The sequence below is a fragment of the Myotis yumanensis genome, unplaced genomic scaffold, assembly GCF_028538775.1.
Source record: "Myotis yumanensis isolate MYYU_CA2020_CCGP unplaced genomic scaffold, mMyoYum1.0.hap1 SCAF_2, whole genome shotgun sequence".
Taxonomy (NCBI): domain Eukaryota; kingdom Metazoa; phylum Chordata; class Mammalia; order Chiroptera; family Vespertilionidae; genus Myotis; species Myotis yumanensis.
The window spans coordinates 7,480,995-7,507,804 of record NW_027223753.1 but is presented as its reverse complement, the minus strand read 5'-3'; the positions used below and the strand labels follow the sequence as shown (position 1 = coordinate 7,507,804).

General features: G+C 59.5%; 1 protein-coding gene across 4 annotated transcripts in view; it reads left to right on the top strand.

The window, feature by feature from the left end:
* DHRS3 (dehydrogenase/reductase 3) overlaps positions 1-16,114 on the top strand; it is a 41,145-nt gene extending 25,031 nt beyond the window's left edge. For 3 of the 4 annotated variants that reach the window (XM_070404113.1, XM_070404114.1, XM_070404111.1), the window contains 5 exons: positions 7,819-7,962; positions 8,590-8,709; positions 9,058-9,296; positions 12,871-12,996; positions 15,606-16,114. In XM_070404113.1, the coding sequence (XP_070260214.1) occupies positions 7,879-7,962; positions 8,590-8,709; positions 9,058-9,296; positions 12,871-12,996; positions 15,606-15,690 (654 nt within the window). In that variant the 5' untranslated portion in view covers positions 7,819-7,878 and the 3' untranslated portion in view covers positions 15,691-16,114. Of the gene's footprint in view, positions 1-6,406; positions 6,522-7,818; positions 7,963-8,589; positions 8,710-9,057; positions 9,297-12,870; positions 12,997-15,605 lie in introns of all 4 variants that reach the window. The other variant, XM_070404112.1, reaches the window with a different exon arrangement.
* Positions 16,115-26,810: the final 10,696 nt, after the last annotated feature.

Sequence of the window (26,810 nt, the reverse complement as noted above, 5' to 3'; positions counted from 1 at the left end):
GTTAGGAAGTCCGAAAGGTCTCAGGGTGGTACCCGACCACTGTCATCGGTTCTGAAGGGCTGTCTTCGCACGAAGGGCTGTCTGGTAGGCTTGTTGGCTGTGCCTGTCAATGACAGGCCGCACGCCCAGTGAGAGCTGGAGGCACCGAGAAAAACACAGCTTCAGGGGAAACAAAACAAAACAAGCCCCGAGAGGAAAGTGTGTGGAGGAAGAGGGGCAGCAGGCAAACTTCAGTCTTTTTAAAAATATATGTTTTTATTGATTTCAGAGAAGAAGGGAGAGGGAGGGAGAGATAGAGACATCCATGATGAGAGAGAATCATTGATTGGCTGCCTCCTGCACGCTCCACACTGGGGATCGAGCCCACAACCTGAGCATGTGCCCTGACTGGGAATTGAATCTGTGACCTGGTTCATGGGTCGACGCTCAACCACTGAGCCACGCAGGTTGGGCCAAACCTCAGTATTTTTTAGCAGCAGAGCCTTTGTAGAAATGACTGGTCCAGAAGCCTAATAAAGTAGCACTGCTCTTGGGGACCGGGTCCCTGTCTACCTGGCCCCAGCTCTCAGCAACCCCTGGGGGTCTTCAGCGGACCCCCCAGAGTTCAGCGTGAAAACCTCTCCTACCGAGAAATCCCCTTGATGGGTGATCCGCCGCCCACCCCGCAGTGGGGGAGGTTCTGTCGCTGGCCTCCACCTTTCCGGGCTGGGCCGGGGTGTGGACGGAAGAGGCCAGCTCTGTCAGGGAAAGGACGGGAACAGGGGTCTCTAAGAGTCCAGAAGCAGAGTCTCCAGGCCTCTGTCACCCAGATGACTCCCGTTCTGTGAGGGACAGTGGGAACTTCTGTGAGGGGCAGGGACGTGTCTATCTCTGTTCCTGAGTTAATAACAACAATAATAATAGCTAACATGTATCCTGTCCTTTTTCACCCAGCCAGCCACCCTTCAAAGTGGGTGCTCGAATAACCTTAATTTACAGCGCGGCTAAGTGGGGTTTCCACACTCGTGTGAGTCCTAAGTGGCGGATCAGACAGCTGAGCCCAGGCGGCGGCTCCCGAGTTCTGGGCCACGCTACTTACGCCGGGATCTCTTTTTGGAAATGGACGGGGATGGGGAAGAGGGGGAGCTCCACGTTTAACCCACACACGCGTGCACCCCTAAGAGTGTGCGTGTCCACGTTTCAGGTGCCACCTGCCCACACACGGCACCCCCCGTGCACTTCCCGCCAGCACCCTGGTCTAACCCTCGATGTTTGCACTCACTGTTGCTTGCGTGCTCTCATCTGGCCACAGGATAGATTTTTATGAGCATCCTCCTGCTGGAGGTGCTGGGCGGACGAAACTGTGCACCCTCCACACGGTGACCTTCCACCCCCGCCCACCCTGCCGTGGTTTGGGGTCTCTGGTGGGTATTTTCTTTGCTTCTGAGAAGCCAACTCAGCGGCGCTCCGATCCAATACACGGCGCCCGTGGGACACGAGCTGGCCTCCGAAGACCTGCCCAGCGACCTGAACTTCCCAGAGCTGCCAATTATAACCAGATGCTCCTCCTGGGACCTGCCCTAGACCACCCGGCTGACGTCCCTGGGGGAGCTGTGCTCTGCAGCTGAGCTCTAGCCGTGAATGTCAAGTCCAGGCATTCGTGTGAGCCCCTCTGGGCGAGGAAGGCAAGGCTGGGTGGAGAAGGGCCTGTGTTCTCTGGCCAGCAGATCTTTCTGGAGTCCTGGGGCCAGGGCCCTGTGGCAGTGTTAGCTGTGCTGGGTGCTGAGGTTCTGAGATGAACAGGACTCCCCGGAGGACCTCGTGAACTCGGGGGGCAGGGGTGCTCACAGACAGGCCCAGTGTCCAGCAGAGGCACAAACCAGGGTCAGGGCTGACGGTAGGGAACATGAATTCTGAGTCACACTGCTCTGCTAATTCTGAGCGGTATGAACTTGGGTGAGTCAGTTTATCTGTCTGAGCCTCGCCCATAAAATGGAGAGAGTGGCCACCCCCACGTGGGACTGTGAGGATGAGAGGAGAAAGCACGTGGATGTACTCGCACAGCACCTGGCCCACGGCGAGTGCTCCCAGATGTTAGCCTCGGTGTCGTGTTGTAGGGAGGATGGAAGGAGCAGCCAGAGAGGCTTCAGAACTGAAGGGGCATTCTAGCAGGGTTCTGCAGGATGAATAGGAGTCCACAAGTACACTTGGCATTTAAAACGAAGACGCACAGCCGGTGCTGGGCAGTAGGTAGGGCCACAGGGAACCCACGATGGGTGAGATTTAGTCCCTGCCTTCCGGGAGACAGGATGTAGACTCAGAACGGCGAGGACAGCACCCAGGGCCAAGTGCGCCGGGTAAGGAGCAGGTGCACGCCGGAACTCTGGAGCCCAGCACTCCCTCGTCCATGCGCTCAGCAACGGGAGAGAGATGCGGACAACGGATGGGAGCCCCGGACGGGCACTGCCAGGGACGGGAGCCGCAGGGGTTGGACCTGCACGGCTGAGTTCCCCGTGTGCAAAACGTCTAGTTGGGGTCTGACTGGCAGGGGAAGCTTAGTTCTGCCTTCCGTTCTTAAGATCATAAATAAGGGTACTTGCCCTTTAGCCACTTCTTGTACAGACCAGCAGAAGGAAGCGGACGGAGTCAGCCACGATCCCACCCGAGACAACCCTGATCCCGCGCGGCCTGCTGACGTCCATGACCTGCTGAGCTGATGGAGCTGAGCTGACCCTCTATGGCTAACGCCGCACCCTTCCCCTGAACTTTAGACCTCTGAGCGTTTCTCCATGTCCTGAGCATTCATCGTTCTAAGGCAGCGGTTCTCAACCTGTGGGTCGCGACCCCTTTGGGGGTCGAACGACCCTTTCACAGGGGTCGCCTAAGACCATCGGGAAACACATATATAATTACATACTGTTTTTGTGATGAATCACTATGCTTTAATTATGTTCAATTTGTAACAATGAAATTGGGGGTCCCCACAACATGAGGAACTGTATTAAGGGGTCGCGGCATTAGGAAGGTTGAGAACCACTGTTCTAATGGCTGCAGAGCAGGTACATTGAGAGGCTGTGCTGTGTGTGTGTGTGTTCTGTGATTATTCTCAGCTCCTCCCCCCAACCCCCTGGGAAAGAGTAATGAGAACGCTCACTGAACTCTTAGCTTCTGTGTGCTAATCCCCACGAGCTGCCTGAAGAGAGGAAATGGCTCTCCTCCCACTGGGGGAGGGAATGATGGTGAAAAATCTCCGTTCCAAGCGCAGCTCTGTCACTCAGTTGCTGTGTGGCTTCAGACAAGTTGCTCAGCCTCTCTGAGCTGCAGTTTCCTTATTATACAAGGATGTAATATGGCAGCCCCATACCCCCCCACCACCACCATTTAATACAAGTTCCCCGTTTATTCTTTATCCTGCTCGTGGTAATGTGCGTTCGATGGATTTCTCCTTCCTCTGGGTCTTCCTCCGCTGGAACACGGGCTCCGGGGACAGGGGCCACGTCTGCTGTTCTCTGCTGGCTGCCAGGCCCCGGGCACAGCGGCCGGCCCACGGCTGGCCCTCGGCGCGGTCCTGGCGCACAGATGGACGCGTGGCTGTGGCCGTGGAGCAAGACAGAGCTCAGGAAGGTCTGGGTGGGAATGAGTGCTGATTGAGGGCACCCGGCACTTGGGAGCAGAACTCTCAGAGCTCACAATATCCCACGGTGTCTCGGGGTTCAGGGAGGCCTCTGTGGAAAACAGGGGCTCTGGGGTTGAAGCCTGCCTCCACTACCCACTGAGTGTGACTTTGGGCCTTTATTTCCTATAAAAAGTGGACAACTACAGCCTTCAATTTGGGGGCTGGCCGTTGCCTCGGTGAGGGCAGCTCTGGCGGGGGAGGGGGGGAGGGGGAAAGGGGGGTAGAGGCCCTGGCCAGCGGGGCGGCTGTGGCCAGTGTGGGCCCACCGCCAGGGAGGCCACAGGTCTTTGTCCTCTTACCCCCCTCGCCAGTCACAGGCGCAGGAGGACAGACACTAACCGTCTGCCCCAGGGGGAGGGAGGCCGGGAGGTGTTGAGCTGCCCTGAGCCCTTATTTGTAAACCCAGCTTAGGCATAAATCCTGGGCCACTGACCCTCCCCAGCTGCCCCCATCGTGGGAGTCAGTGAGGAGGAGGCCACACGGGGTCCGCGGGCTCATAAATCTGTCCCCTCCCCAGCCTGCCTACCCCGCCTCCTCTAAGACCCTGCTCCTGCCCGCCTGGTCCTCGCCCGCGTGTGGCGCTGGGTGGGCCTCTCCTGTCAGCTGTCCAGGGCAGACGACAGGTGGCTCTGGGCAGGGGCCACCGGGTGAGCCAGCTGAGCTGCACCAGCCAGCTTCCTGGTCCGTGACTCTGGGTCCCCACAGGGGCCTGGGCAGCGGACTTGGGGAGGAAAACCCTAGGGCTTGCTGGCTCTTGGCCTAAGTAGACTCTGTTGAGGGTTCTGAGACCCTAAACGACTTCTAGTCGCAGAAGATGGGGTGGTCTCGGGCTTAGAGAGGCCCTTTCACCCAGCAGTCGCCAGCGGGTGGTCCGTGAGGTCAGAAAGGCTGGTGACCGCTGCTTTAACCACCTCCCACCCCATCCCACCTGTGATCCTGAACTTTCACTCATTCGCTCAACAAACAGCACGGGCCGTGCTGGGCACTGGGCTGTGAAAACGGACGAGCCAGAACCCAGGCTCCCAGCCTGTGGGGTGGGGTGGGGTGGGGTGGGGTGGGGGGGAGAAAGCAAAGCTGTCACAAAGCCCCGGGGCTGTGTGGCTCCGAGCACAGACCTGAGGAGGCCAGGCCCCACCCCCAGGGGCCTCCTCATCGGAAATGGCCACACCTCAGGGCCCACTTGGCTGCATCCCCCTCCGCCCCCCCCGCTCGGGGAGCATGGGCACAGCCTTCACTTCCCTTCCTGATGCCACCTCCAGCTTGTCCTTCCAGCCATGGACACAGAGCTGGCCTCCCAGGGCCCTGACTGCCAGTTTCCTGGGCAGACAGACCACACTGGAGCGTTAGACCCCAGCCCTCCTTGCCATACCTGAGAACGTGGGGGTCCAGGAAGAGTTCATCTGCCCCAGCAGCCTCAAGGCCCTCGGCACCCCTTTTGCAGGAATCCCGTGCTCACCTGTTTGTGCTGAGAAGAACCCAGGGTCCCCAGAATGAAGGGCACCCATCTGGGATGCTGCTCTAGACCCTCGGAGGTGACCACTTGTGCTCCCAGGCATCTAGACCCCTGCACCTCCCAACAAGCCCTCCCTCACCCCCACTTTAAGCTTCCTTGCCTGTCAACTTGTCCAGAAATCTCTGAGTCCCCAGAGGCACCTCTCCCGGCCTCACCAGACCCTAGGGAACCTTGAAAGCCCCAGGGTCCTGTTTCCTCTTATGAGCTGGAGGTGGGATGGGGTTAGGCAGGGACCAGAGCAGGAGAAAGGGGGCCAAGGGTTGCCTAGAGCTCACTCGGACGTACTCAGAAGTTGGGTGGATGGATGGATGGATGGATGGATGGGTGGGTGGATGGATATGAATTGATGGATGGAGGCAGGGTGGGTAGAAGGAAGGAATGAGGGATGGGTGGGTAGATGGATATGGATGGATGGATGGTGGCAGGTTGGGTAGAAGGAAGGAATGAGGGATGGATGGATGGATATGGATGGATGGATGGTGGCAGGGTGGGTAGAAGGAAGGAATGAAGGATGGATGGATATGGATGGGTGGATGGTGGCAGGGTGGGTAGAAGGAAGGAATGAGGGATGGATGGATGGGTGTTGGCGTGGGTAGAAGGAAGGAAGGAGGGAGGGGATGGATGATGGTGGACAGACAGATGGAGTGACAAGGAAGGATGGAAGGAAGCCGGGTGACAGTGGCTACAGGCCGGGTGGCCTGGGGGGTGGAACATGCCTGCACCGAATTGCCTTCCTAGAGATGTTTGGGTCTAATCTGCTCCATGCAGTGACGCTCCAGCCTCTCCTGAGGACACAGGTTAGTTCTGTTCTAAGGTCAGCAGACAAGGGAAGTGTCCCTGGAGCCTGTCTCCTTGTGGTCCGTTCGCCCTTGATGCACTTCTGGGTCACAGAGCCACTGGTGGAGGCCCCCTCCCAGCCCTTCCTGGTGTCAAGAAAAATGTATTTCTTTAAAATAAATAAAGTGGTTGGACAAGGTGGCCTTTCAAACCAGGCTTTCCCAGAGATGTGTAAGTGGTTGAGAAAACACTTTTATTTTCTTTCTAAAAACGAATTCAGACGTTTAAAAAACTCAATAAAAAAATAAAATAAAATTCATTGGAGACCACCAGCCACACTTATTCGGGGCGCTTTCCACTGGAGGGCAAGTTCTGAGATTTCAAGGTAAATGGTTGATAAACTGGAACTGCCAACAACCGATTATCGGTGGGACTTTTCTATCCTGTGTTTCAAAGTGCAGAATCCTCGGGGCCCTGGTCGGACTGATGGCCGCTCCGTGTGTAACCCCCTTGGCAATGTTTGCCTCCCGCACAGCCCGTCTGTCCTCGTCCGTCTGCTGCTGGTGGAGTGAGAAGGTGTGGACTTGGACATGGAATGTGGTCTTTGTGCTGGTTTCTTTCACACGTTGGGGTTTTCACATGGGGTTTATTTTTAAGGGGGCGTTTCATCGATAATTTTAAAAAGCAAGAAATCCCAGGAGGCTTCCTCTCTTCCTCTCTCCGATGGCCTCCAGCCCCTGCCTTGCCTCCCTCTGCGCTGACTAAGCTGAGTCTTCCTTGGGGTCCAGTGTCCGTCCCCCGCCCCCCCCCCCCCCCCCCCCCCCCGCCTCTCGACCCTTTTGCCAACAGGGGCTGCCTCTCTGGGCCCAAGGGCAGGTCATGAGTGTGTCCTTCTCGCTCAGGTCAAGGTTGGGACACAGCCAGGCTTCTCTCCTGAGCCGTTATGGCCGGCCATTCATCAGTTTGTCCAACCCCTTTAAGAATCCATCTTCCCGTCCTGCCAGGGTCCCCTCCTGGCGTGATGACCCCCGAGTTTATGAACTTGGGGGGGAGGCCGTTTCCTTCTCAGCGGGAGCCTGGCTGCCTCTGCGCCTGGCCCTCCTTCCGAGCGTGACCAAGTGTGACCGCGGCCAGGTGGAGGCTCGGCTTAGCACAGGCGCCTTGCGGCCGGAACCTCCCGGTGCGATCTAACCGCCGTGTCCATAAACCTGGCTCCAGACCTCGCTGGTGAGAAGGCCAGCTTGTTCCCAGCTGAGAACATTCTGGAACATTCTGCAGAAAGAGCTCAGTGATTGCTTCGTTATAGCTGTGTGGGATGCCTGGAATGGGGCTGGCAGGAGGGGACCTGCTGGAAGGAATAACTCAGTCTTGTAAATACCACGTCAACGACTGAGGTCAGAAATGGGCTCGGAACCTACTGGCTCACTGCAGCTTAGGCTGTGACCTTTATTTTTCTTTTAAGAAGGTGGTTGTTGTTTTTTAAAAATATATATATTTTTATTGATTTCAGGGAGGGAGGGAGAGGGAGAGAGAGATAGAAACAACAATGATGCAAGAGAATCATTGATCGGCTGCCCCCTGCACGCTCCACACTGGGGATGGAGCCCGAAACCTGGGCATGTGCCCTGACCAGGAATTGAGCCGTGACCTCCTGGTTCATAGGTTGGTGCTCAACCACTGAGCCACGCCAGCCGGGCTGTATCCCTTTTTAAAAAGTCATCTTGTTCATTTGCTTTGCATACTCCCTTTGGGTGGAACCGGGAAGGCCAGTCCCTGGGCAGATTCCGTAAATACGGAATGTCTGGTGGCGGTCCTTGAACCGCGAGGGCTTGCTCGGCGACCACCTGTTCAGCGCCTTATCCTCTCCCTCCAGATCGTCCTCTGGGGCCGCACCGAGAAGTGCCTGAAGGAGACGACAGAGGAGATCCGGCAGATGGGCACGGAGTGCCACTACTTCATCTGTGACGTGGGCAACCGGGAGGAGGTGTACCAGACGGCCAAGGCCGTGCGGGAGAAGGTGAGCCGCCTGGAGGGCTGTCCTTGCTCAGCTGAAGGGAACAGCCCTGTGTCCTGGGGCCCAGCGTTGCGATGGCAGAACGGCTGTTTCCAGAGCCTCTCTGGGGACTCTCCCGTGAAGCCGGCCCGAGTGTGTATGCACATGTGTGTCCATGCATGTATGAGTGTGCATGTGTGTGCTGCGGGAGCAGGGACCAGGGAGGGGTACGGGTTGATGAATGACAGGAGTAACCATCTCTTGTCCCCTTTGGCATTTAGACCTTGTGTCTATTCTAGCTCCCGGGGCAAATGTCCCGTTGCCCTCTGGGAAAAGGCTTCTCCTGACTCCAGCTGTCATTTCGACTGAGTGAGTCAGTGAGCGCCCAGAGAGCAAAGACCACCTGTTAAGCCTCTGGCACACGGTACATGTTCCTTTTTATGTAACGATAACCTCATTTGTGGTAAACGCGCTCCGTGCCACGTCTGTGCTGCACCATAAATTACTTCTAATCCTCAGAACATCTCTGGTGTGGTCATAAGCTCCATCTTACAAATCAGCGTGGCGGCGTGGCTGCCCAGGTCCCATGGCCGGGGGAGGGGGCCAGGCACGGGGCTGCCCTGACAGAGCTGCGGCCCCTCCCGCCTGCAGGTGGGTGACATCACCATCCTGGTGAACAACGCCGCCGTGGTCCACGGGAAGAGCCTGATGGACAGCGACGACGACGCCCTCCTCAAGTCGCAGCACATCAACACGCTGGGCCAGTTCTGGGTGAGGACTCTTGTGCACAGACCAGGCCTGGGCGTGGCAGGGACGAATGCCTTCCCTCCAGGGCCTGGGGGCCGTGAGGGAGGGAGGGGAGGCTCGCCAAGGCTTGGGCCGAGGCCCAGGGGGACACCCACGGACAAGGTGCTGGACAAGAGGAATGATGGGCCCAGGAGCCGTCTCCCGGCTCTGTGGGTGCAGGGCAGGCCGCCCCGGCCCCCACTGTCCCAGGAGGCTCCATCGCTGGGCAGTGCGTGCGTGCAGGGTGGTCTGTGCCCCCTGAGAGAGGGGGAGAGGGGCTTTGGGGAGGTACATCTGCTCCACACTGACCCCCCCCGCCCCGCCCACCCTCAGACCACCAAGGCCTTCCTGCCGCGCATGCTGGAGCTGCAGAACGGCCACATCGTGTGCCTCAACTCCGTGCTGGCGCTGTCCGCCATCCCCGGCGCCATCGACTACTGCACCTCCAAGGCCTCGGCCTTCGCCTTCATGGAGAGCCTGACCCTGGGGCTGCTGGACTGCCCGGGCGTCAGCGCCACCACCGTGCTGCCCTTCCACACCAGCACCGAGATGTTCCAGGGCATGAGGGTCAGGTCAGTGAGCAGGGGACCCCCTCCCCCGGCAGGTCCCCTGCAGGCTGGGCCAGGAGAGAGGCTTATGCACAGAGAGAGCACAAATATAGAAAGCACTGGAGCCCGTTCCCTTTGGCTTTGAGCCCTGGCACCCAACTCTGTGAGTCAGGGGGGCCCTGTGGGGGGGTCGGGTCCTGCTTCTCAGGTCGGGAGCTTTTACAAGTCCCGCTGCGCGCAGTGGAATGTCACCCACCGTGAGAAGAGAGCAGTGCTGACACTGAGGCTCATGGATGATGGAAAAGCTTTACGTTGAGCAAGGGAAGCCAGAGGCAGGGAGTGCACTCTGTGGTTCCGTCTGCGTGAAGTTCCGGAGCAGGCAGGACTGGGCCGTGGTGATAGAAGTCAGAACCGGGCACCCCTGGAGCGGGGAGAGCCTGCCAGGGAGCACGAGAGAACCTTCTAGAGATGTTGAGGAATGTTCTCTCTTCTTGATCTGGGCGGTGGTTACAAAGGTAAAAGTTAATCCCACTGCACACTTAAGTTGGATGGCTTTTATTATCTGCAAGTTATAGGCGTCCGGCGGAGTAGGTGCCGTGTGGATCACTCAGTGCCCCTTCGAGATGGTGACTGAGTATGGTTTTGGGACCAGGAATCAAAGCGCCTGGCTTTGAATCACACCTCAGCTGCTGGGCAGCTGGGAAATCGTGAGCCAGTTTTGTGATCTCTCTGAGCTTTTACTTCGTCTGTAAAACCGTGGGAATAATATTCCTCCGTGGGATTATTAGGAGAATTAAAAGCAACACACGTAACATCTAGAGCAAAGCCTGGGGCATGCTCCAGGCTCAGTAACGAACCACAGCTCCTTTCTGTTGTTGTTAATCCTCACCCGAGGATATTTTTCCCATTGCTTTATAGAGAGAGTAGGAGAGAGTGGGGGAGGGAGGGAGAGAGGAACATCATATGTGAGAGAGACGCATCGATTGGTTGCCTCCCTCATGTGCCCCATTGCGGGGCTGGGGATCAAACCTGCAACCGAGGTACGTGCCCTTGACTGGGAACCAAACTCATGACCCTTCAGTGCGCGAGGCGATGCTCTAACCACTGAGCCCACCTGCCCACGCACCACTAACAATGAACACCTTCCTAAAGCTTCTGTTATGAACCTTCCTGGAGGCCCTGTGTTCAGTGTGCCACAGAGTGTACATTCCCGCCTGACTTGCACACAAACGATCATAGATTCTGAATGTGGAGGAGGCTGGATTAATGCCTATTGCTGTTCCGTGTTGGTTCCCCCCTGCCGTGAGGTCTTGGTTTGGTTCCTTGTATCTGGGCATACAGGAAGTGCTCCGTAAGTGCACCTTGGGTGGAGATGCAGCGGCGGCAATCACAGTTCTAGTTGGGCGCCCTGGGCACAGACCTCGCCTTCCAGCAGTCTCCTCTCCATCACCTTAAGAAGGAAATTCAAGGTTTTCCCAAGTCATTTTCCCGCAGTCCTGCCAAGTGTGGGTCCAAACTGCCTGGCACCACATCCCAGCTCCGTGCCACCATCTGGCCTTCCGTGCCTTGGGCTCCTGCTCTGTAAGAAGGGGTGGGTGAGGGTGCCCTGCTCCCTGGGTCCCATGCTCCTGTGTGGGGATTCTAGCTGGCTACCTGGCGGCAGGTAAGGCCCGAGGGCCGAGAAGAGTAGTGAAGGGTGATTGGTCAGCACCCATCTCATTTCCTGAAGAAAGAAGAAAAGGAGGAAAAGCATTGGCTTCCGCCCCAGCCAGGCCTGGCGGCTCCCCGGGCTGGAGGGTGGGAGGCGGATGTTTAGGACAAAATCAATGGGTTTCCCAGCAGCAGGGCCGGATGGTGGGTGAGTGCTATTTGTTAATTGCCACCGATTGATCTGTGTTCCAGCCACAGCAGACGCTTTAGAAACATTGTCCCCAGTTAGCCCTCCCCCACCCCCCGCCCCCAGGCCCAGCAAGCTCTCTCCCCATTTCACAGATGAGAGAACTGAGGCTCAGAGAAGCAAGCTCACTGCCCAAGGCCACACAGATAGAAATTGGCTGAGCAAGCTTTTTGCAGAGTGGGTGCTGCCTCCATGAGAGTTGGAAGCCCTGTTGGTTCTGTATACCCATCCCACCCCCACGGAGAGAAAGGAGCCGGTTCCTCCCACAGAGGTGAACTGAGGCGGCCCTCAGGTCCTCCTGCAGGGGCCTTGCCTGGAGGGGCCCGCCCTCTCTGGGCCCACGGAGCTGGGTCTCTCCCCTGTCTGCCCTTCCCCCGGGAGCAGGACTGGCCCAGGTGAGGATGGAAAGCCAGACTGTCTGCCGTGTCTGTGGGGCTCCAACACCAACGAGCTCACTGAGGAAGCCCAGGGCGGGGGCGGGGGGGATCCCTGGACGCTCAGAGGCCAGCCAGTCGGCGTGGGGGGCCCAGGAGGTGCCCTTTGCTCAGGGTGACATCAGACCCAGGTGACTCACCCGCCTTAATCCTCCTGGTGCCAGGGCAGCTCCCAAGCCCTTTGTGGGATTGAGGTCAGAGCCAGAGGCATCGGCGCTGTGCCTCCGAGGGCAGTGAGCGAGGGCGGGGGCGGAGCCTGGGCTCTGTGCAGGCCTCACTCGCCACCCACTCCCCGGAGCCTCAGTTCCCCTCTCTGTGAAATGGGGCGAGTGATTCCCGGCGAGCACTGAGACCAGGCCTGGCCCTCAGGGGCATCGTCAGTCTCTGGGTCTCAGGCCGGAAGCCGGTGACTGGGCATGAGGAGCCCTGATGTTTGCTTATTCAATGGAAAGCACTCTGTGAAGGTTTCAGTGCATCCGGGCGTGAGTGAACCAGCAGGGGGGCAGAGAAGGCCCTTCTCTGCAGAGTCCCTGCCTCCAGCAGGACACACCTGGGGAAGAGCAAGTCACTCCTTCCTCCAGCCATTCAGCAAGCGTTTACTGAGCACCTGTTATGTGGCCGACACAGCACATGGGGGTACAACAGGGAGCAAGACCCAGCAGACCTCTGCCCTCGGGGAACGCACACCCGGTGGGGGAGACAGGCCGTTCATAAAGAAACAAGCCTGCAGGCAGGCCATTGCGGGGTGAATTCGGGGAAGCACATCAGCAGGGGGCCGAGGTCAGAGGCCGCTCCGGGTGGACCAGCCGAGACGCCTCCCTGACGGGAGAGCTGGTGAAAGACCCTGAGACAGGAAAGGACTTCGGTGACAGGAACCAAAAGACTGGCCAGGACTGTCGGAGCAGAGGAGGGAAGAGAGGGGGCCAGGCGGCAGGCAGCACCCCACACCCCCAGGAGTGAGCAGGGCTCTAGAGAACACGGGGAGCCTGGGGGGTTGGGGCCCTGGTGGCTGGGCTGCGAGTCCTGGATTCTCGAAAAGAGACTCAGTGGGCAGAGGGAGGGAGTCAGGATCTTCTGACACATCTGGGGGGGCCGGGGCTGGGGGGAGGGGAGGAGAGAGATGCCCAGCAGGTCTCGGGTCTCCCAATCGCAGGTCTTCTCACGGAGACGCCGAAGGGATGACCCAGACTGTCAGCCACGGGCACTTTCCGCAGCAGCACCTGCTTCCCTGGGGAAACCCACTGTGTCTCTCCCTCCCTGCATTCAGGTTCCCCAACCTCTTCCCCCCGCTGAAGCCGGAGACGGTGGCCCGGAGGACGGTGGAGGCTGTGCAGCTCAACCAGGCGCTCCTCCTGCTCCCCTGGACGATGCACGTCCTCATTATCTTGAAAAGGTACAAGGCTGGGGAGCAGGCACTGGGCCAGGCTCCTGCCAACTGCCCATGGGCCCCGTGGGGAAGAGGCCACAGGCAGGAGAAAGTAACACAGGATCAGTCATGTTTGCTGTGGGCGTGGGGACGAGGAGTGGGTCTTGTGTGCCAAGGGTGTCCTGTCCTGAATTTGGGGCCACGGTTCTCAAACTTGCTGGTCGCAGGACCCCTGTACAACCTTAAAAATTATTTCTTTTAAATTTATTTTTATTGATTTCAGAGAAGAAGGGAGAGGAAGAGAGAGATAGAAACATCAATGATGAAAGGGAATCATTGATTGGCTGCCTCCTGCACATTGGACCGAGCCCACAACCCAGGCATGTGCCCTTGACGGGAATCGAACCTGGGACCTTTCGGTCACGCAGACCGACGCTCTATCCATGGAGCCAAACCAGCCAGGGCTACAACCTTAACAATTATTGAGGTGCCCAAAGAGCTTCAGCTTATGCGAGCTGTATTATTACTGCTTACTGTCTTAGAAATGAAAACTGGGAAAACATTTTACAAGATTTATACACTTGTTGATATTCACAATATTCATTCAATCAATTCTGTGTTAACATCAATGATTTCTTATGAAAAGTAAGTGAATTTTCAAAAGAGAAAAAAGAATGCAGTGAGGAGAATGGCATTGCTTTCCTTCCTTGCGAAGCTCTTTAGCGTCTAACGCAGTGGTTCTCAACCTTCTGGCCCTTTAAATACAGTTCCTCATGTTGTGACCCCCAACCATAAAATTATTTTCGTTGCTACTTCATAACTGTAATGTTGCTACTGTTATGAGTCGTAATGTAAACATCTGATATGCAGATTGGTCTTAGGCGACCCCTGTGAAAGGGTCGTTCGACCGCCAAAGGGGTCGCGACCCCCAGGTTGAGAACCGCTGGACCCTAACGTAATTGAAGACAGCCGGATTCTTCTATCTGCTTCTGATTTTAATCTGTTGTGAGAGGATGCGTGGAAAGGCAGATAACATCTTAGTCTGATTATACAAGTAGCTTGACCTCGCAGACCACCAAAGAGACCTCAGGTACCCCCAAGGGTTCCCGGGCCACACTTTGAGAACCACTATTCTAGAGCCTACTCGTTGGCCGCAGCCTTCGGGGAGTTTAATCTGGTGGGGAAGACAGAGCTTAGGATGCTGCAGGGTCCACAGAAGTGTCACGGAGCTAGCCAGGTGCGTTTCCCGGGGCAGACCACCCCGGAGGTGGGCTGAGGAGAGGAGATGGGCTGCCTCCAGGATCCGCCCAGCATCCCAGTCCCTAGAACCTTCCAGACCTTGGGCAGCAAACCCTTCCTGTGGAGTCCCAAACCGCAGGGGCCATTCCCTGCCGCCAACGCAGGTTTCATGGCCACGGACTCCCGGCTCCTCTGGGCCCCCCGCCACGTCCATCCCCCAGGCCCTGGCTGGCTGCACCTCTGCCCCAGAGGCTCTTATGGGAAGTGAAGCACCCAAGTCCCTTTATCAGACACCAGCTCCCAGGAAACCAGCTTCCCTCTGGCTCTGTGTCCCGTGGCTCCAGCTGCAGGCACAGACACCTCACAGCGGAGGGGCGCCCACCAGCCCTTCCTCCTCACACTCAGAGCCTTTTCAGAGCCATGGAGCAGGGTCAGGGCTGGGGGCACCTGCAGGCATTGGGGCCACACCGCGACCCCCTCAGGCCATGCTGCCTGTTGCTCTGAGATGCTCCTCGGCTGCCTCCATGAGCCCCGAGGAGAGCAGGCTGCCTCCTTCTACCCCAGGAACTTGTCAGCAGCCTTGCAGACATTCTAGGAAAAGGCTAGAACGTGTAGTGCTCTCACAGTAAGCCCCCAGCCTACGTGTCCTGTTCTGTTCCCTGCTGCTTTCCCACAGGAAGCAGAGGCCCCCCTCCTCCTCCGCATGCCCCGCACTACACCCCGTCTTCACCTTCCCCAAGAGAAATCTTTACAGGCTCCACGCCATTGACACCGCCCCCAGGAAGCCTTCCAGATTGCTCTCTCCAGAAGGGGGCCTTTCCCATGTTGCACCAAAGTGGGCGAGGGCCCTTCAATTTGATTCAACAAATGGATTGAGGCCTTCTCATGCGGGCCCTGTGCTCGGGGCCAGACGCAGAGGTGAACTATCTGGGCCTGGCAAGTAGACAGTCAGGACCACAGCGGGGCTCGTTGGGGAAGCAGCGCACTCTGGGAGCCCAAGGAGAGCCTGGGCGTGAATGCGGGGAGTTTCCCTGGAGGAGGTGACACCTAGCACATAAGCCCTCGGCCCCACATAGTCAATATTTGTTGACTAAGTGGCATTTGGAGTTACTTGAACTCTGAGATACCTATGGGCCCTAAAATGCAAAGAATGTGGCTTTGAAAGTTTATTTCCACCACCCAGCCTTTGCCTTGTAAGCAGCGGTTTATCCACTTACTTGAAAGCCCTTCCTCCACGGTGGGTGGGTGGGTGGGGGGTGGCTTGTGGGCTTGCGAGAGGGGGTGGGGAGAGTTTAGGAGCATCACTCTACTGCGCCATCTTGTGTGGCCACAAGCGACCCAGCTGCTGGCCCCCCACCCGCTGACCATCTTGTCTTCTCTCTCCTCGCTGCCCCCAGCATACTCCCACAGGCGGCGCTGGAGGAGATCCACAGATTCTCAGGAACCTACACCTGCATGAACACTTTCAAAGGGCGGACATAAAGGCAGGACGTAGACCTCCTCGAAAGCCACGGGGCCTGCGGGGGCCGTGGCACCTGGGCGCACACCCGCGTGCCTGCCCCTGGGCACACTTCTGCTGGGTGCACAGGCCTGTCCTCTCCTGGGGAAGAATCCGGTGCCCCCCGCCAGCCCCAGGACCTTTGCACAGGACTGATAGGCGTAACTCTGGCCCCCAGGGGGAGGCAGGAAACCAGCCAGCAGCCGCCTTGACACTTTTGTACATTTCTGATTCTGTAGAGTTTATTGTTAAATTGCTTCTCAAAGCTAACCAGCCTCGGCAGTGCGCAAAGACTATTTCTGGGAGGGTCGGCGCCCAGATGACCCTCCTTCCCCTCCAACATCCACTCGGCTTCTGCAAACTGGCTGAACGGCAGGAATGAAAAATAAAGAGAGATGGCTTTTGCGAGTTGCTTTGTTGAAATCCTTGCCCTTGGTCCTTGGTGGCAGCGGGGAAGGGACCCGTCCCAACCACAACACCCATCCTTTGAAGGAGAACTGGTCTGTGGGGGGTCCCCAGCGGACAGGAGTGAGATGGGCGAGGAGGGGGCGGCGGAGATCGGGAGGGAAATGGGAGCCTGGGCCTGGGCGTGCAGGGTCCTCGCTGACTCTGCCAGGCCCCTCCCAATGCCATGGGTTAGAGGGCACTTTGCTTCCCCACCCGCTTCCCTGAATGGCCGTGAACTAGGCTGCAGAGCAGCCCTCTGCGCGGCCACAGCCCCACCCGCCATGAAACCACCAACTCAGGAGAGCAGATCGGTCTCCATTGAGCACCGGTGTCTACTGAGCATGGGCTGGGCACCAAGAGCGGACTATTGCTGAGAAGCCAAAACCCTGAAGACACCAGCACCACCAGGCCCGCGCTCAGGGGTGCCTGGGCCCTGCGCCACGTTGGCTGCAGGGGGTAGAAGGGAACTAACACAGGAGGGGGGTCTGCACCGCAGAGGAGATGGGCATGGGCTCCGTCAACGGGAAAATGACAGCCAGGAGGAGTGGGCAGAGGTGCCCGGGGTCCCCAGGTGTGTGTGCTCCGCTCCTGCAGCAGCTTAACAAACCTGACCTTGGGCACAGGGGACGGTGGGCCCTGGCGTCTACAGAGCTCCTGCGGGGAAAAGGGGCCGGGGAGAGGGGAGGGGGCAGGCAGCGAGGAGAAGGTCGCCGGCCACAAATTCAATGGAGGGGCTTCCCCGAGGGCTGCTGAAAGCCAGCCTTGCGCACTCACAGCCAAGGAAGGCGGCCCTGCAGCCTGGGTGGTGGCGGGTCTGGTCTGTGTGCAGGAACGCCAAGTCCTGATGGTGCCCACTGTTTCCCGAGCACCTGCCGAGTCCCGAGGCCTAAGCATCTCACCGAGGGTTACCCACTGCCCCCGGCAGCAGCTGAAGACCGGAAACAGCCCCCCGGAGCCCCTGACGGACTGCCAGCAGCCACGGGGGGTTACCGCCCAGGACCTGACCCCCAGGTCTCGGGCCACCTGCCCACCCGTGGAGGGTGGCTGCTGCTCTGTTCTGCGCCGTCGTCATTCGGGGACCCCGGCCAACCAAGGAGCCTTCGTGGGCGTGGACAACGTCCTCTCGTGACAGAGGGAGACTCACCCGGCCGCCCGCACACGGCTCTGACACTCTGCCTGGAAGCAATGCACGGCACTGCTGCTCACATTTCATTGGCCAGAGCCGGTCATGTGATCAAGCCCCCCCACGGAGGCAGCTGGGTATACCATCTCCATGGAGGGGGGTGGCAGGACTTCTAAATACATTACCCTCTGCACACAGCGGGGGAAGGCGCCCGTGAGGACGGGAAAATCCCAACTGTAGGCAGTGGATGCAGGAGGCAGAGGATGCGGGAGGCAGAGGATGCGGGGGGCAGAGGATGTGGGGGGCAGAGGATGCAGGGAGCAGAGGATGTGGGGGGCAGAGGGTGCAGGAGGCAGACAACACTGAGCTGGGACGACATGGTGACCTCTCGGTGGCCCACCAGGTGCTGGGCAGAGGCCCAAAGAGACACTGACCATTTTGCAGGTGAGGAAACAGGCTCAAAGCAGAGAAATGGTGGGCCCAGGTGTGTGCGGCTGGTGCGTGCCCACCTCAGAGTGTGAACCGAACTCTATCCAGCCCACAAGCCGCCTCTCCTCCTGCATCACCGTCATGGAGGTCCTTGAGGCCGCGTGTCGCCAGAGTGTGGGGCAGGGAGAATGTTGCGGAAGGGGTCCTCCCGGCACCCTTGCCGGCCTGGCGAGGTCGAGCCTGGGGTGTCCACTCATCACCCATCCTTGGTGTCTGGACCACACCGTGGGCGCCTGGGCTCGGCCTGCCCGCTGCTGTCCCCACCACAGCCTGGGGCCTGTCGCTGGTTCTCACAGGGAGCCAGGCTGGGCAGACCGGTCTCGGTGAGCTGGGATGGAAGAGCAGGAAGAAGTGGGGATCCTGCCGGCTGCGCCCCGACTTTTCTGACTGTTCTTGAGTGGCAGGCGGGCTCTGTGCTCCCAGCCTGGCTCCGGGCCAGCCTTCGGGGAGGATCTGACTCTTAGGGTTCCATGAGGTCGCAGGCCGGGAATGTGAGGACCCCGGGAGTCTAGAGGACGCCAGCCCACCAGCCCCACCAGCCCCGCTCCGGGCCCAGTGAGAGCGAAATCGGGGTCGTGGCTGCAGTGGGACCTCATGGCTTCCCAGGGCCCCAGGGGCTTCTGCCTGCCGGGCCGGCCTGGTCCCACCCCCCTCCCTCCCTCTCTGCTTGGACACTTTCAGGCTTTTTCTGGATCTTTTCCCAGAGGAACCAGGGAAAAAGTCTTGGGCAGGTTCCCAGGAGGCCCATCCTGGTCCCTCCCCGAGATGGCCTGGCAGCTTGGAGCCTTGGAGGGTGAGAGTGGAGAGCTAATTCCGTCCCCAGGCCCAGCCAAGCCAGAGAGTGACAAGCACTCCGCCTCCCCGAACCCCGAGGGGCAGGACAGGGTGTGCCAACCCTGGGAAGAAGGCTCGGGCCCTGGGAAACGACCCAGTTGCCATGCCTGGGGCCTCTCCATCGCCAACGAGAACCAGATTGGAGCTGGGCCCCGAGCCCCATCCTGACCTGGGTCCAGGAGGCCGAACTATCTGGCCTGAGCAGGGTTCCGGATGGAGTCCCGTGGCCACCGGCCCACCCAGGGCCAGAGGCTCTGAGAAGTGGACTCCCTTCTCCTCAGACCACACTGATGGCCAGAGGGGCCAGAGTGACAGAACGCTGTGGGGCTGACCACAATGCCCTGACCACAATGCCCTGCCCCCAGCCCTTCTGACAGCCACGCCCCTGGGGACGTCCCAGTCTGAGGGGGACAAAAGGAGGAAGCCGGTCACTAACAAACCAACCCGCCGCCCCAGTGCTGAGCAGCGGGCGGGCAGGAAACACTCACAGGGGGTGGACGGGGCGGGGGTCATGTCAGGGCCCGTGTGGGGCTCTCCTGCCCACCACAGCACCCCTGGGGCATCTCCGGCTTGGGGTCTGGGCGGATGTCCAGGGCGGGGATCAGAATAAGAGCCCAGAGGGCTGCTGGGAGGAGGCTGTCTACACACAGATACCTCTCGCTCCAGGCAAAGCCAGGTGACCAGCCCATATACCCACCTACAGTTGTCCAGGTTGGAGTGGGAGGAAGCTGTGGGGGGGCGGGGCTGAGGAGGGCAAAGGAAAGGGCCCGAAAGGGATGGAGAATGGGGACGCTGTCCTCCCGCACACTGCACAGGCTCCGGCGTTGCTCTGGCACCCGTGCCACTGCTGGCTCCGGGCGGGCCCTTTGCGCCCAAGTCTCTCTGTGGCTCGGGGTGAAAATAAACACAGAAGTCCCCTGAGCAGTCACTGCTGGGAGCGGCGGGATGACCACTGCCCTGCTGGGCAGCTGCTCTGGTCCAGGGATCTCTCAGGTGCATGGCCAGTCTCAGGCAGGGCCCCCAGAGAGCCCCCCAAACCAGCAGGCAGGGAGGGCCCAGCAGGGCCGGCGGGCCTGCCCCGATGCTGGCCACGTGCACAGCTGTGCAACCAGGGTCATGACCTCTCTGGAGTGAAGCAGCTGTGGGAATATTTCCACAGGGCCCTGAAGCCTGGATGCCCCTGGCCGGTGCTCACATGGCTGAGAGCCCACACCGCCCATCCCCGCCTGCCAGGCTCTCACCTGAGGCCGAGGCCCAGCCTGTCCCCTCCCCACCTGCCTGGCGTCTCACCTGAGGCCGAGGCCCAGCCTTCTGTCTCCCTGGGCTCATCTTTGCCACTGGGACCACTTTCGAGAAGAACAGCGTCAATAAGCTGCAATCCACACGGCGCCCAAGCTGCCCATTCGGAGTGTACAGTGCAATGTGCTTCGTACATTCCCGGCTGGACAGCTGTCCCCACAGACACCTCTGGGAGCACACACCGGGGGCGGGTCTTCTGTGTCTGGCTCCGTTCGCGGAGATAATGTCGTCAGGGTTCATCCTGCAGGCACCAGAGCCTCTTCCTGTTCAGGGCCAGACGGCTCCCAGTGCGCGTCGGCCACAATGCGTTCGCCCAGGCCTCCTTCCTGAGGGATATTTGGGCCATCAGTCCTTCCTCTGCTTGTCCCACATGACACATTCCTTGCGCACAGGGCAGGTCCGCGGTGCTCGGCACCCGGGTCGCACAGGGCACGGTGGCACCGGGCAAATATTTGCTGTCGGAATGAAGAGGGACAGAATCTTTGTCGGCTGTGTCATCGGCAGCCGACATCGGCGTCATGGCCCTCTCCCCGCCACCTTCCCTTCCATGTGCTTGCCGAAGGGCCCTGCATACAAAGCCGGCTTCTAGGACTGCATGTGTTTCCCGAGGTGGCACTGTGGACATTTCGGTCGGGATGACTCTGTTGGGGCCGTCCTGTGCCCTGAGGATGTTTGGTGGTATCCCCGGTCTCTGCTCATTGGATGCCTTTCCCTCCTAGTTGTAACAACAAAAACTGGTCCCAAAAATGTCCCCCACGGAGCTAACTGGCCCCTGGTGGACAACCCCTGGCCCGCACACAGGTTCTCATTCTTTCCCATCACAACCGCCCCAGTAGGACTTGGCCTTGAACAGCAGAGGAGTCTGAGCACCAACGAGAGGGTAGTGGCCTGGCCATGGGGAGAGGACATGCCGGTTCTGCCCCCAAGGGGGTCCCTAAACCCCAAGCCGGGGCCAGAGATCAGGAGGCCCCCGACGACCCACCCCGGGCCTGCCAGGTCACCTCCAAACTCCCTCACGCCGCCCTCTTGGTGAGTTCAGCCAACACTGCAGTTTTCTGGCCTCCCCACCCCACCCCACCCCCTGCCCCCGAATCCTTATCATTCCTTTCATTTTTCAATGTTCACGGGACAAAGGAAATAAGCACTTGGAGGCAGACACAAGCTGTGTTCGTTCCTTAGCTGCCGCTGAGACGTAACTGGATCCGGCTTGGGGAGGTCACGCTGGGACCGCGAGCAGAGCCTGGCTGTGGGCATGTTAACGGCCGCAGCCCTGGCGTGCGGAGAGGGGAACGAGGCAGCTGTCCCCCAAATGCCAGGATGGGCTACGGGGCGGTGGGCTTCTCCTGGGGGTGGTGGAGGACCAACCGAGGACCTGGGGCGGCCCACTTGGCCCGTCCAGCCAGGAATGAGGAGCCAGCGGGAGGGGAAGGGGCTGGACTCGGGTCCCCGACATCTGGCTGAAATTCCAGTCGCTGGCTCTGTGGGCCCTGGAGCAGGTCACTGAACTGCCCTGAGCCTCAGTTTCCCCGTGTGTAGGATGAGACTGATAGCCTTCTCCTCCATGGAGTTTTTTGTGTGAAAATCAAGGGAGAAACACACATAAACTAATGATGTGTACTTGGGATCCATAAATAGCAATTCATAAATTAATAAATGTATAGTGTTATATTTATTTTCTAATCAAAGTTCTAAGTTAATTGTTGTGTACTTGGTACATGACAGACCCTGGGTGCTTCATGTGTGTTTAATAACTAACCCCCCCCTCCCCCCAACACTTCCAGGAAACAGAGGTAGTGAGAGGTATGGTCACCTGCTCAGGGCTCACGACACAGCTAGCAACTGGCAGAGCCAGGGTTCGAACCCCCAAGTCCAGTGGCAAAGCCCCTTGGGTCTCGTGGTTTCTTGGGTAAGAAGCCTAGTATGGAAATAGCGTGGAATATAATACTTGTCCTTAGTCACCAACGTTGCTATTGGCCACGCAGCCGGGTCTCTTCCTGGCCCACCCATGGCCAGGGCGCTGCCAGGTTCCGACCCCATGGCCACTGCTCAGTCCTGGTTGCAGGTGCAAGGCAGGCTGGCCTCGGGCAGTCACCGGAGGTCTTCCTGTGACCAGACGTATTCAAGATGGGTTCCTTTCAGAGTTTGCTGGGGTTTGCCCTGCCTCTGCCCTGTGGGCCCAGGAGGGAAGGAGTGTCCACTCCCTTGGTGCCCCAGCCCATCCTCAAACACACATGCTTGAGCGTGCACATACACATAAACACACACACACACACACACACACTTCCAGTCCCCAGGGCTGGTGCAAAGCTGGTGTCCATGCAGATGGCTCCCCTTAGCCAATTTCTAAGCCCCTAAAATGTGCCTAGCACTCTGCCAGGTGCTTTAAGGAACACTTACTTCACAGGGTGCCCACTGGGGGCGTGAACAGTGGTGAACAGGAGTCTGGCAGGCCCGAGCTGGGAGCTGGGGTTTCCTTTGTGTTTTTCCCAGCTCTGCCTTGTCTCAGCCCCTCCCTGAGGGCATGAGGGGCTGGCAGCTTCTTGGTCCAGGTCCCAGCAACAGACACTGACTAGACAGGGGAGCTCAGAGTGGCCGGCAGACCAAACACCAGGCTTGGGAACTGGGCAGAGGCTGAGCAATACGCCTGGACCACAGCCCCCCATCCTGCCACAGGACAGTCTGGACCCTGGGTGCCCCTGGGCCCTGGGCATTCCCTGCTGCTACCACCACTGATGAGGACTACCCCTCACCACCACCCGGCCCCCCCCGCCCCCCCCCCCCGCACACACACACGTTGGTATCACTGGTTTGAGTCAAAGCCTGGGGGAGCATCTGATTGGTGAGATCTTTTTTTAAAAAAATATATTTTATTGACTTTTTACAGAGAGGAAGGGAGAGGGATAGAGAGTTAGAAACATCGATGAGAGAGCAACACCCATCAGCTGCCTCCTGCAAACCCCCTATTGGAGATGTGCCCACAACCAAGGTACATGCCCTTGACCGGAATCGAACCTGGGACCCTTCAGTCCACAGGCCGATGCTCTACCCACTGAGCCAAACTGGTCAGGGCTGATTGGTGAGATCTTGATTGCAGGCCCTGCCCCCGCAGCCAGGACCAGGGAGAACAGACGTGGAGCCTGCTTGTTAATGGCTTTCAGCAGGGAGTTCCCCTGGAACCACCCTGAGCCCTAACCAGCAGGCGGCTCCCCATGGGGCACTGGCAGACCCCCTGAGTGACGACGGGTCCCACCCACAGCAATTCTTGCTTAGGCAAAAGGAAGGAGTTGTCAGTTCGCATAATTGGACAGCCCAATGATCAGTGGTTTCAGGTATGGCTGGATCCAGGGTCTCAAGCAGTGTTCCTAGGACCTGATTCAGGATCCATTTTCTCTTCTTTCGTCCTTCAGTTCCACATCCTCTGGGCTGGCTTCACCCTCAGACACCTTGTTCTAGCAGTGATGGCAAACTGGCCGCTCAGCTCCAGCCCCACACCCACCCAGGTTCAAGGTCAGCAGGAGAAAAGGCCCCTCCTTTTTAGTCATCCAGAGTTCATTCTGATTGGCTTGATTTGAAGCACATGCCCACATGTGAACCAATCACAGTCACTAGAGAAATGCAATGCTCTGATTGGCCAGTCCTGAGTCATGTGGTCTGTTTTATAGCCTGGGAGGGAATGACCCCTCTGAAACACACCACTGCGAGTTGGGGCGGGGGGAGTCCCCAAGTCCACTGGGGTGCCTTCGCCAGGAGGAGGGTGAAAGGAGCCTGGGTAGCAAAAGCAGCTTCACCAGAATGGCCGTCGGTGGACCTCCTGCCTTGCCGCTGGGCCTTTCAGAGTGACAGCTGGCCATGCCTTGATGGGCAGTCCTGAGTTCCCAGAGGGGACCTTGGCCTCTGTGACTGACAGTTGGCCAGTGTGGTGACAGGCGGTTGGCGGCCCTCCTCTTGACTCCTGGCCCCTCCTGATTGGCAGGCAGTGGGTGCCCCGGGGGGCAGTTGGCTGGTGCAGTGCTTGGCTATTGACCAGGCCTGTCTGGCCTTCCCTCGTGGGACTGCCCTGAGGGAGGGAGGGAGGGAGATCTGCTGGGGGCCCCGCCGTCGTCTCTGCCTCTGCCCCTCTTGGCCACACAGCTTATAAAAGGCTTTTGTTCCCGAGTGGTAGCAGGAGCTCCCACTCAGGGGAGCAAGAGGCCGCTCGGGGCCAGCAGTGCCCTCTGGGAGCCCAGGCAGTGGCTCGGAATGCAGGGATTCAGGAAACATCCTGCTCACGTGCTGCCACTCAGCTTCCAGCAAATGGCCCTGAGAGGCCCGCCGTGGGCAGGCACGGAGGGAGGGGTGGCCATGAACTCAGCCGGCAGAACACTGACTCCCTGAGATTTCAGCCCATCGGGGAAGCAGGGAGGAGGGCCCGGCTCGCGTGAGGACCTGTGAGGTGTGACACGTGCCGGACGGGGGTGGGTGGGGTGGCCCCCCAGAGAGTGATGTGGGAACGGAGACCCGGCGAGTCCCCCTGGGGAGGAGCGGAGAGAAGGCCCAGCGCAAGGAGTGCTGCCAGCGATGGAGACGGTCCCAGCGGCTGGAGGGTCGGTAAGGCCACAGCGCCCGGGACCTGATGGGCCTGGCGAGGACCTGGGACCTTCCACCACCGGCAGTGACACGGTCAGGTCTTCACTGTGGAAAGATCATTCCAGATCGAGACGGAACCGATCGTGGGGGACAGGGGCGGACACAAGGGGCTGGCCCAGAGCAGGAGGAGCGGACGCAGAGGTGTGGGCATTTGAGGAACGGCTGCCTGTAGGACCCACGGCCTGGGAGCTGCCCCACGCTGTGCTGTGCGTGAGCAGCTGCTAAGGGGTGTCGGCACCGGGATCGGGTTCGTGTACAAATGAGGGATCCCCTGTGTGCACGCCGCCCGCCCGTGCATCTTGTTTGTGGGGGACAGTCCCTTGAGATGCGGAGCAGGATGGGCTGGGACTATTCATTCTTTGTTTTCAAAAATGTGTTTGTGTTTATTTTAGCGAGAGGAAGAGAGAGAGAGAGAGAGAGAGAGAGAGAGAGAGAGAGAGAGAGAGAGAAGAGAAACACTGATCGGTTGTGCACTGGATGACACTCAACCAACTGAGCCACACTGGCCAGGGCTGGGACAATTCGTTCCTTATGCACCTTTGTGTCTCCACTGGTCTGTAACCCGTGTTACTCTTACGGTTCTGAAAAGGGTTTTCAGGAAGGAATGAAAAGAAGGCAGCGGCTGAGAGCTGGCTCCGGGTCGGGGCGCCCTGGGCTAGAATCCTTGTTCCTGGGAGACCTGAGGAGGGTGACCCGGCCCATCCCAGCCCCGTCTTTGGGCCATGAAATGGGGCTGTTGTGTGGATTGTGGGAGATCGAGCCTGTCAAGTGCTTTGCACAGGGTCGGGGTGCTGTCCTCTCCTCTCCACCCCTCTCCCTCCCCAGCCTTCCTTCCCCCCCCCCCCCCCCCCACATTCCCTCCCTCCATATCCCTGCTGCGTGTGTCCAGAAAAAGGAGGCTGAGATGAGGAAGTCTGTGTGACCAGCTGGAGCGGCCGGGACAGACGGAAGGCCGCCCCGGGGCCAGGGAAGGAGGCGGCCTCGCCTCAGGGTCGGCTGGCCCATGCGTCCGGCTCCTGCCCAGGCCAGGATGACAGATGGCCCCGAAGGCGAGGTCACCGTCTCGGGAGCAGTTGTGTGTTTGGCGGAGGCCGGCGGGTGGGGCGCCTTCCGAGCGCTCGCTCGGCCCATGTCTGGGGCTTGGGGGCCTGGACCTCGCCAGCAACCGGACTTTATTTTGGTTACTGAAGATGGGAAGGTTCAGCCATAAATTACTGCCTGGCAGGGCAGCCGCCTCTCCCCCGGGGCAGCCCGCGGGCCTGAGGCCTCTTCAAGGCCAGCGTGGCCCCCGCCTCTCGGCGCGAGCGGGAGGTCTGGTGGCGGCCTGGAAGCCCAGTGGGGAGGCGGGGGAGGGAGGAGAGGGGTCTGGGGGCCTGGGTTCAGAGCAAGGTTAGCCAAATAGTGGATAAATTAGGCGAGGGAAACAGACAGCTCCCCTCGCGGTGAACTTTTCACCCAGCGAACCTGCTCCTCGCCCACTCTCAGGTGGCGGCAGCGCCCGCGTGGCTGTCACCTCTGGGGGGTGTCACCTGCCTCTTCCCAGGCACCGTCACTGCCACCCCAGGGGAGGGGCTGGGGCCGGAGGATTCGGGACAGGCTCCGGGTCACGGGGTCTCGGGTGGACACTGGGGGTTTGACCCAGCCTGAAGGTCAGACTTTCTCCTTCCCTCCTTCCCCCAAAGCCCTCTTCCCAGGATGCTGGCAGACCCAGCACCCGCCTTTGACAGGGCCTGACATCGGCCCTGGGGGCCAGGGGAGTTCTCCAGCGGGACCCTGCGCCCAGCCCCCCGTCTCTGCTTGTTTCTGGCCTGAGCAACCCCCTGGGCAACCGCTCTGTCTCCAGGGAGCAAAGGCAGGGCCTCCCCTGGCAGCGTGGGCGCAGGGGCTCCCAGCCCCAGGCTCCCTGCCACCGCCAGGCCGGCCCTCTGGTCACCGGAGCCTTTTCTGAGCTGGGCTGGGGCAGGAATGGCCTCAGGCTACAAGGTGGGGGCCAGAGGAGAGGTGGGGGCCGGGCGAACCCCAGGGAAGGTCAGCAGGCAGGGGGGCTGCAGAGGAACGGAAGGACGTCCCGAGACCCCGTCTCCCGCCATCTCCTCCCACTGCCCGTTCACCGGAGGCGGCCCAGCCTGGCTACAGGCCGGTGCTCAGAGACAACCTGTGACCGAAACGAAAGCTGGGGGAGCCGAGCCAGGAGGGAAGGGTGGCGATCCAGTCGGGACACGCAGGACACCTGGGGGCGGCCCTGGGAGTCGCCTGGTATCCGCTCCATCGCGGGCACGTCCAGAC